Source organism: Gymnoscopelus microlampas, assembly GCF_963454915.1.
Source record: "Gymnoscopelus microlampas genome assembly, chromosome: 13".
Taxonomy (NCBI): Eukaryota; Metazoa; Chordata; class Actinopteri; order Myctophiformes; family Myctophidae; genus Gymnoscopelus; species Gymnoscopelus microlampas.
Window position 1 is genome coordinate 30,597,258 of NC_139950.1, and position 15,233 is coordinate 30,612,490.

At 44.3% G+C, this 15,233-nt stretch overlaps 1 protein-coding gene across 2 annotated transcripts in view; it reads right to left on the bottom strand.

Moving 5' to 3' along the window:
* sdccag8 (SHH signaling and ciliogenesis regulator sdccag8) overlaps positions 1-15,233 on the bottom strand; it is a 57,990-nt gene that overhangs the window by 13,179 nt on the left and 29,578 nt on the right. For both annotated transcript variants that reach the window (XM_084075602.1, XM_084075603.1), the window contains 3 exons: positions 12,104-12,231; positions 7,623-7,731; positions 4,734-4,865 (listed from right to left, as the gene is read on the bottom strand). In XM_084075602.1, the coding sequence (XP_083931728.1) occupies positions 4,734-4,865; positions 7,623-7,731; positions 12,104-12,231 (369 nt within the window). The remainder of the gene's footprint in view (positions 1-4,733; positions 4,866-7,622; positions 7,732-12,103; positions 12,232-15,233) is intronic.

Here is a 15,233-nt window from a genome sequence, read left to right on the forward strand (position 1 = left end):
TGCAGAAAGCAAAGGGGGTTGGAGGGGAGGAGAGGAGAGGAGGTGTAGAGATGCAGAAAGCAAAGGGGGTTGGAGGGGAGGAGAGGAGAGGAGGTGTAGAGATGCAGAAAGTAAAGGGGGTTGGAGGGGAGGGGAGGAGAGGAGGTGTAGAGATGCAGAAAGTAAAGGAGGAAACTAAAGTGAGCGCATCCTATAGAGAAAGACGGAGGGGAAGACCTCTCTTTGGTTGCATTGTCACAAATAAATTCCTTCCTTTGACTAAAATACCTTTTCCATTAAGCATCTAGACAAAAGGTCTCTTTGCTCCTTTCTCTGTATTGTCTGAGGACCAAAAGGTGGATCGTTTAGTTGCAATCACATGAGTCTGAAGAGGTCCTAATGCTACTGGCTGCATTATGCCTATTATATCCCTAAAATGTACATTAAATGTATCTATATTTTATTTACTATATTGTGTACAGGACAGGACAGGATATATATTTAGTTATATTTAGTTTAGAATTGTTGAATAGTTAGTTACATTTAGCTTTGATTGGTTAATAGTGTTCCCTGTGGTTAAATGGCTAAGTACACTCTTAGAAAACAAGATTGTAGTTTTTGTCACATTTGGTCAACAAAACCCTTTTCTCCCCTTTTCCTACTCTGTAAATATAGTATTTGTTGATGATATAGTAGTAATACAGTAGGATCCAGGGTTACCATGGCCAGGTTGACTATGGTTCATAAGATCAAATATGGCAAGGTCCCCATTTTTTTTTTAATGTTTCACTCAGGTAAGCAAAGTACACCATTTTTTCACCAGAGCGAGTGTAGCAAATGTGAGCCATCCTGCTTTTAAAAATAAAGTTGGCAAGGGATCATTTACTTACATAGGAGCCACACAGTGAAACTACCTCCAAACCAGTGTCAAACTGACAACCAATCTGAGGTCTTTTAAGCAGCAGACAAAAGCATGTCTATTAAAAAAGGTTCCCTCATTAGTCTAGGGAAAGATAGTGGAGCGCTTGTTTTATGTATGTACTATATACGTATCTTACGGTCATATGTTTTGTATTGTAATGTATTTTAACGTATTAACTGTTGCTTCTAAGAGGGCCGCAATAGGGGGAAAAAAAGTCATAGGATTTATTTCTTATTGTGTTACTGCTGTAACCCTGTGGTTTTATTGCATTTCAAATAAATCAAATAAAAAAAATATGTTGAATTTTGGTGTTATTATTTATGCTATGTAATGTTGATGAATTGAATACATAGGACCACAGTGGAAACAAGTCCCCAGGACTTTTTTGTGTTATCCTTTTAGCCCAAATGTATGACTGTACCTTGTGCGGTTTACATTTCTGTCAAATAAAGTATTATTTATATATCAATCAATCAATCAATCAATCAATCAATCAGTAAGGGGTCATTACAGTCCTGTGGTCAGCTGTAGCTGTGTTCTACTTACTGTAAGATGCAAAAGCTATTATTTTTCTTCGCACTGCCTACCATCAGTATATCATACAATTTTGCTTCCTTTTGTCAAGATGACCAAGTATAACATTTGAAGGTTCCACAGACAAGATTTTTCCAGCATTGCTCAGTGATTGCTTATAGTACAAACAAATTATCTTCAAAATCTGATTTAGTTTACTATGCAAAACACAGTGCTTTGCCAACCATTAGCAAGAGCAAGCATATCTCCTCAGCATCAATTATTTTTGTCTAAATGTGACCAGCTTGGCTCATTTTCATTTGATTGCAAACACACCGTCTATGTGAATATATTTATGGTGGTCTTGTCATGAATGTTTTTTAAGTTTTGCTATTGATAGCATTCATATTCTATACACAAGACGATCAAATTAAATCTTGTTCAAATGTTTTGTGTCACTGAAGAACTTTCGGACCACAAACCCTCACATCTTGTTACAACAAATATTTACTTTATTTAAACTTCTGTGAATTTGACTTGTTTTAAGGTCGATTATTATTATTATTATTATTATTACTATTTTATTTATGTGAACTTTTTGACAAATTATGAAGCTAAAAACACGTTCTAAACAGCTTTAAATACATTTAAACAAAACTATACATGGAAAAAAAACTGCACAAAAGGCAGATGATTTCGAATATAAGATGAAAATAAAACTATTTTGTACTTTTTATTGCCAAGTATAATGTTAGGTGCCCCTAATCTAAGACTAAAATATACTATTAAAATTCGATCCAATCTATCGTTCACAGTAAGAGGCGCTTTGTCTCTTCTCTAACCTCGCTCCTCTCCCTCTCCTCCACCCCCACCCCCTCATCTCCAGGCAGAAGAGCCACATAAATAGGGAAATAAATAAATAAGTAGCACATGACAAAAAAAAAAAAAAAAAAAAAGATTGTGTGCTAAAAACCCCTGTGTAGCTTGGCAATCGACTCGCCCGAGTAAAAATAAATCAAGCTGATTTTCCAAATGTTGTTTGCCGCGCTGTCGCCGTTTCTTCGCAGCACAGATTGCGGGCCGACGGAGAGGCTGTGGGGTGGGGCGTGGCGCTGGATGGATGGCGGGCGGGCCCCGCTTGCACCAGCTTGTTAACACGTACACCTTAACCCCCGAGCGCCGGGGCAGGGGCCCCTGCCGAGCGTGCACGCGGGGCCGGCGGGGACAAAAAGCATGCATGTATACCATACACACACACACACGCGCAACTATATGCCGGGGACTTGGAAAACATACGCTCAATGTTCAATATGTCAACGATACTGTCTAGAGAGACTAGCATAATTGTGTACGCAGTAAAAAGTCACACACACACAACTTCAGCAAAGCAAAGCAAAACAAAGCAAAGCATGTAACATTTACATTTAGCAAAACATTTAGAAATTTGCTTCGATGAAATCCATTCTGACAAAATGATATCTGTGTCAAAAGCTTTTGGAGTTTTGGTGACGTAGGTCTGGATCGGATGAAGAATTTCATTTACGGCACAGCCACATACAGAGTCGAAGTCAAATGTCGGCCCATTTTGTGAATCATTTCCACACACACACACACACACACACACACACACACACACCCTCCGTTACGTAAAACTCTACTATACATTTCACACAATAGCTATCAAACAACACTGCCCCCCGCCAACATTTCTTTTTTTATCCAGAAATACAAAAATGTCATCAAGCGGTTCACAGGCCCCAGAAGAGACAAAGCGTGTGTACGTGTGTGTTGAGCTGAACTCAGGAGGGACTTTTTAAAATATCTGGAGGCTTCATCAACCAAGAGAAGTGTCAAAGCAAAAAATAAAACCCAAGTAAAATGCCAAGAGTGATTATCGTAGCTCAGTTGGGAGAAGGAGGGGAGTTGGGTGCCAACTTCCCAGCCAATCCACTTTTGGCAACCAGAGGCCTACGCTGCCAAAGCACCACAGAAACGCGGCGGAACAACCTCGGCACACGCGCCGCACGCACGACATGCACCCGCACCACTAGAACATATGTGTGTAAACATACAGAATATTCATCGCTTACACTCCCAGACAACTTACTTTTTGTCTCTTCCGAGCCCACACACACACACACACTCGCACACAGACATGTACACACATGGACGCACATAGGAGGCAGCTGTGACTGAGTAAAACTTAGTTTTTTTGGCATGGGCTCTCTGTGACAGGTTAACGCCAGTGGGCGGGAGACAATATGTACTGTTAGGGATGGAAAGGGGGAGCAGGTTGAGGCTGTGTCTCTGTGTGTGTGTGTGTGTGTGTGTGTGTGTGTGTGTGTGTGTGTGTGTGTGTGTGTGTGTGTGTATGTGTGTGTGTGTGTGTGTGTGTATGTGTGTGTGTGTGTGTGTGTGTGTGTGTGTGTGTGTATGTTTGTTCAATGCAAGATAAGTTGTCAACTATCGAGTATTTGTGTGTGTGTGTGTGTGTGTGTGTGTGTGTGTGTGTGTGTGTGTGTGTGTGTGTGTGTGTGTGTGTGTGTGTGTGTGTGCGTGTGCGTGACGCAGCAGGGAGCACAGGGCAACGACACCCACACAATTGCGCCCACATTGGCAGTGCCAGGCTGTATGCCAAGAACCCTGTGGAGTCACACACTGACTGGGGTGCTGCATACTCTGAGAGGAGAGGCCCCCACATTATACACACATGTGTGTGCACACACTTGCACAAACGGACCTACACATCCACTTAGCTTGAGCCAGCCAAGGATGAAACCAATATGGAGAAAAAATACATCAGTTCTAGTTTAGTACTAGTATCCATGTTATTTGTACTGTACATCAGTTATAGTTTAATGGTAGTATCCATGTGTTACTTATTGTACCGGAGGCTTAAAATTATCGCTTTTGAAAGAAACTATTGCACACAGCCCAAAAAGGTGGATAAATATGTAATTTAACAAAAAATAGACCGGTGCCGGCTGGGCATCGGCTTACTCTGAAACGATGCAAGTCAAGAACGATGCAAGTTGGAGATGCATGCCCCAACCGGTTATGCAATACTGTACATGTTGTACCTGTTGGCAGAGTACCCGTTGTACCCGTCAGTCTGTCTGATACCCATATATGGAGATTTCTGTGTCTGTCTGTCCTTTTTATGCCCATATGGAGTCAGGCATACCCAAATATGGAATTTAAGCCAGTCTATGACATCATATTGATGACATCAGCATACTCCATACGTGTGTGTGTGTGTGTGTGTGTGTGTGTGTGTGTGTGTGTGTGTGTGTGTGTGTGTGTGTGTGTGTGTGAGTACCGGTCCTTCATGCGCTGGTGCATGCGGCCATGCTGAACACACTGTTCCTCCATGTCAGAGCAGCGAGCTTTCAGTCTCTCCACTGTCTCCTCTAGGTGATGCTTCTCCAGGGACAACACCTCCCGCTCACTCCTACACACACACACACACACACACACACGCACACACAGCACACATGAAAGCGGTAGTTCCACCAACGAGCACAGGGATCAGACAATAGTTATACGTACTAGTTTGAGGACAATCTGAACCCTAACAAGACAGGCTGTAACCAAAACAATAGCTATCAGGCCTAGTTGAGACATCTTGGCAGCTACAGGCTACCAAATAACATGTCATATCATAATGTATTAAGTACTATACGTGATGGTACAATATAAAGGTTAGATATAAGCAACCATGATAACAATATAGTTTAATGTATTATTCTTCTGCACTAGCCTACTTTAAAGGTGGTCTTAACACAGCATAGCATAAGAAAGGATGAACTGCTGACAATGATGCCCGATGGAACAGAGCATTACTGTTTGCCTGACTGTCTCAGTCTGAGCCGCGGTCCAGCAGGACTTTAGCCGCTACAGTGGGCAAGGAGAGTCCAGCAGCTCAAACAGCTCCAGGCTCCCAACACACCAACACCACACTCATAAACTACATACAGTAAAAAAAACACACACACATACAGCAGATGTAAGAGCTCTGTAGTGTGTGTGTGTGTGTGTGTGTGTGTGTGTGTGTGTGTGTGTGTGTGTGTGTGTGTGTGTGTTACTCGCACCAATAGCTGGGTACAAATACATGGTATGTTTGTTGTGTGTGCCCACGTGAATAGTATGCATTGTGTTGTGTATTTTGTATCGATGAGTGTGTCCGCAATCAAGCACAGTGGGTGTGTATTGTGCGCAGATTGCATTACATGTTGTGTTTGTGTATTTGTGTATTTTGAACCTATAAGCAAGAACATGGCGTGCGCGTGTGTGTGTGTGTGTGTGTGTGTGTGTGTGTGTGTGTGTGTGTGTGTGTGTGTGTGTGTGTGTGTGAGTGTGTGTGTCCTATGGCCGGTGAGGCCAGGGCGGTCTGGCAGGGCCAGATTGGGGTCCGTCATGTGACTAATGTGCAGCACAGCTCCAACAGCTGACAGGACACTGGGCACAGGGTCACACACACACACACACACACACACACACACACATGGACTAGGGCAGCCCAGATGGAGAGCAGGGCGGCCCCGCTGTGACTACTGTAGCATCAGGTTAACAAGAAAACAGGTCAGAGAGGAAAACAGAGTGTGTCCACTGTACTCGGCAGCACACTCTACTCCCATCCGCCTGCATGGATGACTTTTCATGTTCCATAACAAAATAATGGGAGGCGTGGATCTGATCTGAATGGATTCGTTTGCACCAGACACGCAGATGTGTGTGATTTGACAGAAGTTGACGTTAACCACTTCAAAACACTTCAAGGGGCATTTTTTTCATATTGAGATTTTTGATACTGTATGCATTTGATAAAATACCATCCTATAAGCCCCTTAAACTTCAAGCTCCATCCATGTTAGACTAATCACCCACAGAACGTCCCTGCTCCTGTTGACTGATATTGTCCTTATGAATGGGAAGACTTTCATTTTTCGATTAATTCTTTCATTTTAAAAGTCTGACATTAGAAACAATGCTTAAGTCCACATAGAGATCTCAGCCTGTTCCTGTCGATCAGTCTGCAAATGTACTTGTTTTCCGGTGTATTTCAGCTCAGATCGATAATCCCATGATCAACAACAAAATCAATGTTTTTTTCTGCATGTATGCCCACATTCCCCTTTAACACATTGACTGCCAGAATTCTTTCAGATTTTTTGCAGTTTTCTGCCAGAGATTTTTCATTGAAAAAACAAAAAAGTACTCAGGAGCCGAGACACAGAATGTTTAAGTTTTAAGTTAACAAGGAAGTGGATAGGAGTCTAGATCTTCAAAAAACCATACCTCCTTGGTATTTGGGTCAAATTTTTAAAAAAAAAGTAAAAAAAACGAACATTTTTTTTTCTAAAAACGCATATGCGTTATTGGCAGGCAAGTGATGGATTCTCAAGAACGCATATATGCGTTATTGGCAGGCAACTAGTTAAGGGCCGTTCACAATAACAATAACTATAAATGGTGGATGTAGAAATGAATATAAGCAATAGTGATTAACTGTGTGTATGTTGAGTAGAAAAGACAAATAATTTAATGAATGAATGAGTCATTAAAGAGAGTTAAGGCTGAAGCATACATACTCCAGATGATCTCACGATGATGGTCAATAAGAACAAGATGATGACATTAAGGATCCAACAAACGCAGTGCTTTGCTGGGCCAGTTCTTGCCCCAACAAGGCAGTTTGTTTGGGCAGTTCTTGCACCTCCAAGAGTTTCTAACTACAGTAGCAGAACACCACCGCAGAGACACCGAAGTGAACATTGCATGTGATTGGTCAGACACTCAGAGCACTCATGATTTATATTGTTTATTTCTGCAATCTGTCAGCAACGTACAATGGACAGTTTTGAAGAAAGGTTACCTGAGGACTTACAAACACCTGTGTATGTAATCCCGCTCTGAGCGACGACAAAAACAAACAGACAGCAATTAATTCATGGAGAGTGACAGCACACATGCTGTCCGCTTTGTCTGCCACCAGAAACTGCAAAATTTCGGAGACAAATGATGTCAAAGTGCGTCTGAGGTTGATGTAAACAAACAGCAGAGATCCATAGTAATATACAGAGCTTACAGAACTTTGTTCTGAAAAATAGTTTTACTTTGTTTGGAGTATGTTGCCAGCTTTAGCGAGTGAATGATGGGGATGTGGGCAGAGTAAAACAAATGCTGTAAAGAATATGACCATAGTGACCTGCTTATTTCAGTATGATCCTCCAGCTTGCCTCCCAGCATGCAACACTCTTCCTTCAGCTTCCTGATCAAGGAATTCTGGGAGCTCAGCAGACCTTCCATCTCTTCAACTGCAAGGGATAATGGGAAATCAGTGGTCAGTCTGCAATACTGAAAAAAAGTTAATCAAGTCACTTATTAGACTAGTGGATCATGCCTGAATTTTCACAATCAAATATATATTAAAAGCGATATATTAATTATACATGTGAACAAGTGAATTGTGGCTTCCACAAGAAATTATGGGCGTAAAACCACATTTTCTGGTATTTGTATAAACCTTTAGTTATTTACAGATTATTTCATGATTGAAAAATATCTCTGTAATGGGGCTTTGGACAGCGTTCAGGTACCAAAAATATGGCTGAGGTTTGCTTTGTTTCAAGAATAAATAAAATGTTAAACAAACAACTCATAGCTAATTAAAAGCAAGTAAATAAATAAGAATAATAAGTGCCAAATTTTCTTTTACTGGGGAGCATCATGGCAACAAAAGTTACTGTGCTTTGGCCAGACAGCACCAACCTAGCATCACACACCATAAGGCCACATCAGTCATTTACACTGGACAGAAGTGTCATAGATATGTATACATCCAAATATTCTGCCAAACGGCAGATACATATGTCTCTTTGAATGCTTTCCAAAAGATGCCTTTGTAGACATTTACCATACAAATGAAAACTGTTCAAAAAGGAAAACAGAGGATCCGGGACAGTCAGAGGCATGCGGAGAAAAGAGGGGGATAAAAGAGGAGCGGATTGCTGTTGAAAGCGCCATCGTTCTGCTAGGTTTCCGCCCTCACTGCCACGTCCTGGTTTGCACGTGGGGGCCTCTTTCTGAACAATCCAATACTGGGCTTTCATCATGCCTTTGAAATCGTCCACGTTCGTCTCTCCAACATATGTCTGTTCTTTTAAAATAACAATGGCAGCCGTTTGCAATTGGGGGAAAGCATCCACCTGCTCCGGCATTCTGCTGCAGTCGACGGAAACAAAAAAAACTAACCAAAAAAAACAAGGACTCGCAGTCTTTGAAAAAAGTACCTCAGACTTTTTGTGCTCTGCACGTCGGGCGTGTTGAGGCAGAAGAAAGAGTATCGGATGGTGCTGAGGGATGGGAAAGTAATATTGTGATCAGCTAGGATCACAGGGAACATTGTCTGGGCAACAACTCTCGAACCTTGTTCTCCTCACTCTAGGATGCTGTGATGTTGGAGCTAGGACAACGTGGAGAAGAAGACCCTACAATTCGTTAACCATTTAAACCCTATATACTTTGTTATACATCATATAGCTAAAATAGCCAATCTACAGTACAAGCTCACAAAGCGTCACAACACTGAATGGCGTTGTCCTACATTCTAGGACGTAGAGGGTGAACGTGTTGAAGGTGCGCAACACACGTTGGGCAATCGACTTGCAACCTCTATCGCATATCTTACCCTACCCGCTTTCTCGCTCATGCAATGATGAAATATAGGATTCTTTGTTCTTTCTGTACTGGGATAATTTTTTACTCCCAGTAACCCTCCCTCCCTTCCTATCCTCTCCTCATGTGGGAGAAGAAAAAAAACGTGCCCTTCACTTTTCAGTGGCTGCACATTGTGTAAGATGCTAGTTAACTCCAAACATACCCTCTTCTTTTTCTGCGTAGCATATGTGCCCACACTCAGGGTGCCGCATCGCGCACAGGGATACTGTACGTTGGACAGAAGTTGTGGGACGCCGCTGAGCTCAAAACTGTGCCACCACGTGCCATGTGGATGTTTGCGCTGGATTAAAGTTTGGTCAGTGGTGGAAAAGTTGCGGGCAGAATGCTAATTACCCAAGTGGGGCTTTGAGTGCGGCTGGCCGCGCGTATAGGCCAAAAAGAATCCCGGGACACAAAGACAGCAGAACTGGCACTGGAAACAAACAGTGGAGAGATGTAGGGATGTAGGGGAGGGAGGGAGGGAGATGGAGAAAGAGAAAAAACTAATAACGTGGAAGCTATGGCGTCCACGTTTAGTCCAAAGATGAAACATGGGGGAGAAAAAAAGGAATGCTCCAAAAAACAAGAGGGAGGGAGAAGGTGAAGGAGGAAGGACGGACGGGCGGAGGATGGAAGGACGAAAGGATGGACGGAGGGGGCTGGATCTGTAGAGGGAGAGAGAACTAATTACCCGATCGTCTGTTGAGTTGCGCCGGGGAGAGGAAGTGATGCGAGCTGCTAAAAGGACGTACCCCCCTCTCCACGCACACACACACACACACACACACACACACACACACACACACACACACACACACACACACACACACACACACACACACACACACACACACACACACACACACACACACACACACACACACACACACACACACACACACACACGTTTCCTGCTGTGCTCTGATGTCAGCTCTCTTTAGACAACATGTGTGGTGCCGACATGAGCCAGAAACAAACCCTTTGTTTACCTCCCCTCCATTCATCCCTCTCTCCCTCCTCTCCCTCTTTCTCCCTCTTTCCCCCTCATCTTTGTTTGGGGGTACCAGCAGGCTCCCTGGTCGTTGGGGATTGGGGCACCACAGGTAAATAAAAAGAAAGGCAGAGAGAGAGAGAGAGAGGGAGAAGGAGAGAGGGATGCATGAATGTAGGATTGGAGGGAAGGAGTGAGGGAGAGCACGGTGGAGGGGCCGTGGTGTGGTGGGTGGTGGAGGTGGTGGAGTAGGGGTGGGGGGAATCCAGATGGTGCAACAGATGTGGTAGCAGCAGCAGCTCTGCTGTGCACACAGACTTAGTGAGTGCCGGGCTGGGTCTCTTTCTCTCCCTCTGTTTTCTTTTGCTCTGTTTTCTGCTGGTTTGTCTCTCCTCTGTTCTTCGGGGGTTTCGTCTTGGGGATCGTTCTGCTCTGGTCTCGGCGATTAGTTCAGATCCACCGTGGTTTCATGGTGGTGGAGGGGGTTACAAGATGTCGTAGAAGTGGGTATATCTGGATCGGGTTTCATGGATGCAGAGTAAGGCTCCTTTTCACTTGCTGGCCATCTAATAAGCGACTAATTCAGATGTGGGACACCCAGGGGATGTGGTTAACGGATTTCCGCCAACAGTAAAAGTAAAAGCCAAGTCTTCAATATTGCCCGGGGGTGTTGTCGGCACAAACAAATAAAGGCTGGTCCCAAAAACAGGCCAGGGCTAAAAAAAAAAAAAAACAGGTGGTTTGTAGTAACATACAAGGGTCATACCGGTGTCTTCCATTGAAACTAGACAAGCTAGAACAATCTTAAAGTTGTGTTTCTCCATTATCATGTTCTTTATGGTACAGTATATACAGCAGTGGTGTGCACAAGTTACATTTTCATCTGGAAGCGCAAACAGCAGCAACATTAGCATTTTTTTCCATCATCTAAGCTATTCCATAAATGTACCCCTTTAACTGATACACGTCATCTACCTTTATTATTAACTCTTGCATTGGTTTGTTCAAAAATGGCAATTCCCCTTAAGTTGTACCGGCTCTCTCTAGGCCGGAACAGCTCCTGCACACAGCAAGGAAACAGGTGATTTTGTGCCTGGTACATTATAATTGCAGTATTAAGGTCAACTAGATCTTGCAGTTTTAAGGTGTTTGGTTTAGTTGAATATTGGGTTGGTGCATAATAGTCAGTTTGGTTGACAATTCTGATGGCTTTCTTCTGGAGTAAGAATATTGGAGTATATTGTAGGAATATTGGAGTATATTGTAGGAATATTGTAGTTGTTCCCCCATACTTCCACACAGTAACTGATGTATGGGAGTCCGAGGGAGCAATAAAGCATGTAGAGTGAATTCTGCATGTAGAGTGATTTGCAGTTCCTCTGACACCAGTATCTTTCCATTTTTCTAAAAAGCAGTTCATGATGAATTATGTCAAATGCCTTCGTGACTTCGGTTGCAACGGCCAAGAACCTTGGTGTTGTCCTGGACAGTCAGCTCTCACTCAAGGCACACATTGCAGTGGTCACTCGATCCTGTAGGTTTACACTCTATAACATTCGAAGGATCAGACCCTTCCTCACCCAGGAGTCAGCCCAGCTCCTTCTCCAGACCTCAGTCATATCAAGATTTGACTACTGTAACTCGCTCCTTACTGGCCTCCCGGCATGTGCAATTAAGCCCCTCCAAATGATCAAGAATGCCGCAGCACGCTTGGTCTTCAACCAGCCAAACTTTTCACACGTCTACAAAGCAAAGGTATGGAACCCCATATCTTCAAACCCTGATCCAACCCTACAACCCCTCCCGCTCACTCAGTTCAGCTAACACAGGGAAGCTGTCGGAGAGCCTTCCCTAAAACATCCGGGACAACGCTCCACACGTCCCAGAATCTTCTCCCTTCTGGCTCCCAAACTGTGGAAGGAACTTGACCACCAACAAAGGGACGCAGCATAACCCACAGGTAGGGAGCAGCTACCCACCTCTCTGCTGGTGTTCCTCCTCCTCTCTCTCCAGCTGACGATTCAGCTGGCCCTCGCTCTCCCGTGCAGACTGGGTCACGGCCGCCATGTCCTCCTCGCGAGCCCTCTCCGCATTCTCCTTCTCCTGTCTGATAAAGAAAAGAAAAGAATGTTTTAAAATGATATTCATTGATTCAACGGGAAAGGGGGGAGGGGGGCTTGTGTGACATACGGAGTAGGAAAGAAAGATAAGAAAGAAAGAAAGAAAGACAGGCTGAAGACTCGGGAGGGGTGGAAGGGTAAAAGTGTCAGGCCCCAGTCAGCCTGAAGACCCCTGAGTGATACTGCAGCTGTCCACGGTTTGCACGCACGCACGCAAGCACGCACGCACGCACAGAAAGATCTATGGTCCATTAAAAGAAACAAGAGGGTATATTTTACCCACTGATTGTGTGATTGTGGAGGAGGATGTGGTTCTAAGCAGCATGGTACATGACATTCCTCTGCAAAGTGACTTTTCTCTTCACTTTCCTCAGGTGTTTGTCCGACCTGCTCTGTTGTGGTCTGCTGTGGATACAATTCTTCATGTGGCGTGACAAACTGGAGGTGACACAACGCACAGAATGACACTATAGGATCAGAAACACAAATGGCAGTCCATTTCTACACTCTCAGAGTCAAACTGTACCGTGTAAATCTAGTAACAAACACAGGCTGAATTTCTTCTTGCATAACAGCTAAACTAGGTGGTCAAATGCTGAATACACTATGAGATAGCCGCTGCTATTTAGAAAGGAGGAGATTCCGTTTTCTAACAATGCAGTATTGTAAATAATCAGAAAGATGGGTCAAACGGCAGATCTGCTATAACTAAAATCTTAAATTTTGAGAAAACAGCCAGTGTTTATGACTTGAAAATGAGTCTAGTCTGAAAAGTCTGAAAAAAGTCTAAATTACCTTTAGTTCTGTAGCATGTTACCCTACATTCACAAGCTTCAACAAATATATTTCTTGTTGTAATTGGGCAATGATATATAGCAGATATGGAAGCCAAGACTTTGCTTTATTGAAATCTGATAAAGTCCTAAAATGGTTGCTTTCGTCAGAAAAAAATATTTTCAGATTTTTAATAACTTTTAATGGCAGATCACATATGTAGTATCAACCAAATCCTTCGTCCCCCTACATTCATTTAAATCTATTCAATATTAAAACTGAGCGACTGAGATGCGAACAAAGACAATTACTTTATTGAGTCTGCCGACATAATCTCAAAGGAGTTTTCTGGGTGTGGGGGGAATGACATATTTTTCTGGGTATACAAACTAAACTAGGTCCAATTCAACTGATTCCAAGACTTCCCTAACAACAGAGGGCCGGCGACGGCAAAGAAAGACTACAAAGACAGGAAAAAGCTAACAAATAAACACAACTCTTCCTGAAGTCCAAAAGCTGCTAATGAAGAGAGAATTCTCCAGTTTAAGTGAAAACTTTTCTCCCCTGCAGCGCTTGGCCCGCATCTCTAAAGTGACCGCGTCTGTCTGTTCCTTCATGTGTGTGTGTGTGTGTGTAGTTGTGTACAGTATGTGTGTGTGTACGCGCGCTCAGATGTGTTTATGTTTTTGTGTGTGTGTGTGTGTGTGTGTGTGTGTGTGTGTGTGTGTGTGTGTGTGTGTGTGTGTGTGTGTGTGTGTGTGTGTGTGTGTGTGTGTGTGTGTGTGTTCTCCTGCTGTCCTTCTGTGTGGGGTGCGAAAGCGGGTGTCGGGTGCTCAGGGGACACCAGGAGAGTGTGTGTGCGCGTGAGTGTGCGTGAGTGTGCGTGTGTGTGCGAACCCCTGCTGGGTTTGAACAGCAGCCGGAGCCACCAATGCACACACCAGGCCTCAGCGGGAGATGGCGGGCAGGCGGTGCCAGCCATTTGGTCCTGTGAGGGGTTCCAGGGGGTTGTGTGTACATGTATGTGTGTGTGTGTGTGTGTGTGTGTGTGTGTGTGTGTGTGTGTGTGTGTGTGTGTGTGTGTGTGTGTGTGTGTGTACTGGGGGGATGCTGGGAGAGGGGGCAAGCCTAGCACCGGACCAGTTTACCCACCAATTAGCATCCGACAGACAGCCAAAGTGTTCCAGCAGTCGGTGTGGTGACGAACAGGAGGACGAGGACGACACAGAGAAATGGGCACAACGACAGACGAAAGTAAAAGAAGTTTAGTGAGAGAAGGGAGATAAAAGCAAAGAGCGAGAGAGAAAAATAGAAATTAAACGTCTATTAATATTCCATAACACCCGGCCCTCCTGAGATATACCTTCAAGAATTCTAAGAGGAGAAAGAATCGTTTGGAGTTTATCGTGCCTCATGTCTTTTGTAACCCCGCTGAAATAATGCAGAATTCCGAATACACCTAGGATGGCAAAATTGCCTCAGCAACATATGTTTGCTGTGAACGTAAAGCATTTGCAAACAAATGATAGATGTCCACGTCCTGGAACAGGCATCAGAGGCGACGAGTTGAGCAGAGGCTGGATACAGCTGGGTTATTCTCCCTGGACAACATTCTGCCTTCTATATAACCGGTCAATGGGCCCTGGGTTTGACGCCTGTGGCAGGAACTCTGGTTAGAGCCCGGGAGGCAATAGACTCAATGTTCAGTTAGTGGATAGCTGGGACTGTTTGTACATGCCTGGCCTGATACACCGTTGGACAGCTTGATAAGTATGGCTGGAGTGGCATGGGCCAGGGGCCTAAGGTAGGGTTGGAATGGCTCTGGGGTTGTGGCCAGGTAGAGGGGCTGCTGGGTAAGTGGGAGGTGGCAGAGGCAGGGGCTGGCGTGCTAGCTGGCTGGAGAAGAGCGCGAGGAGAGAGGGGGGCCCAGTCTGCACTGCCTGCCTAAGTGGGCACTATTCAAGCTGTTGCCCATTAGATGTGGGGTGCCAGGGCCCGACCAAGCGCGGAGTTTGCAGCACCCCGCGGTGTGGCCGGCAGCCCACGCCAGGAACCACCAAATGCCGCGGTTTATCAGAGAACGAGCACAAATTGGAGTCAGGCGGTAGACTTTGCAGACGCTTGCCGACGCCAGACCCCACCGGCCGCTGTTAGGGTTAGAGTAAAGTGAATACACACAATCTCTCCCAATTACACACCAACTCAAAAAGCAGTA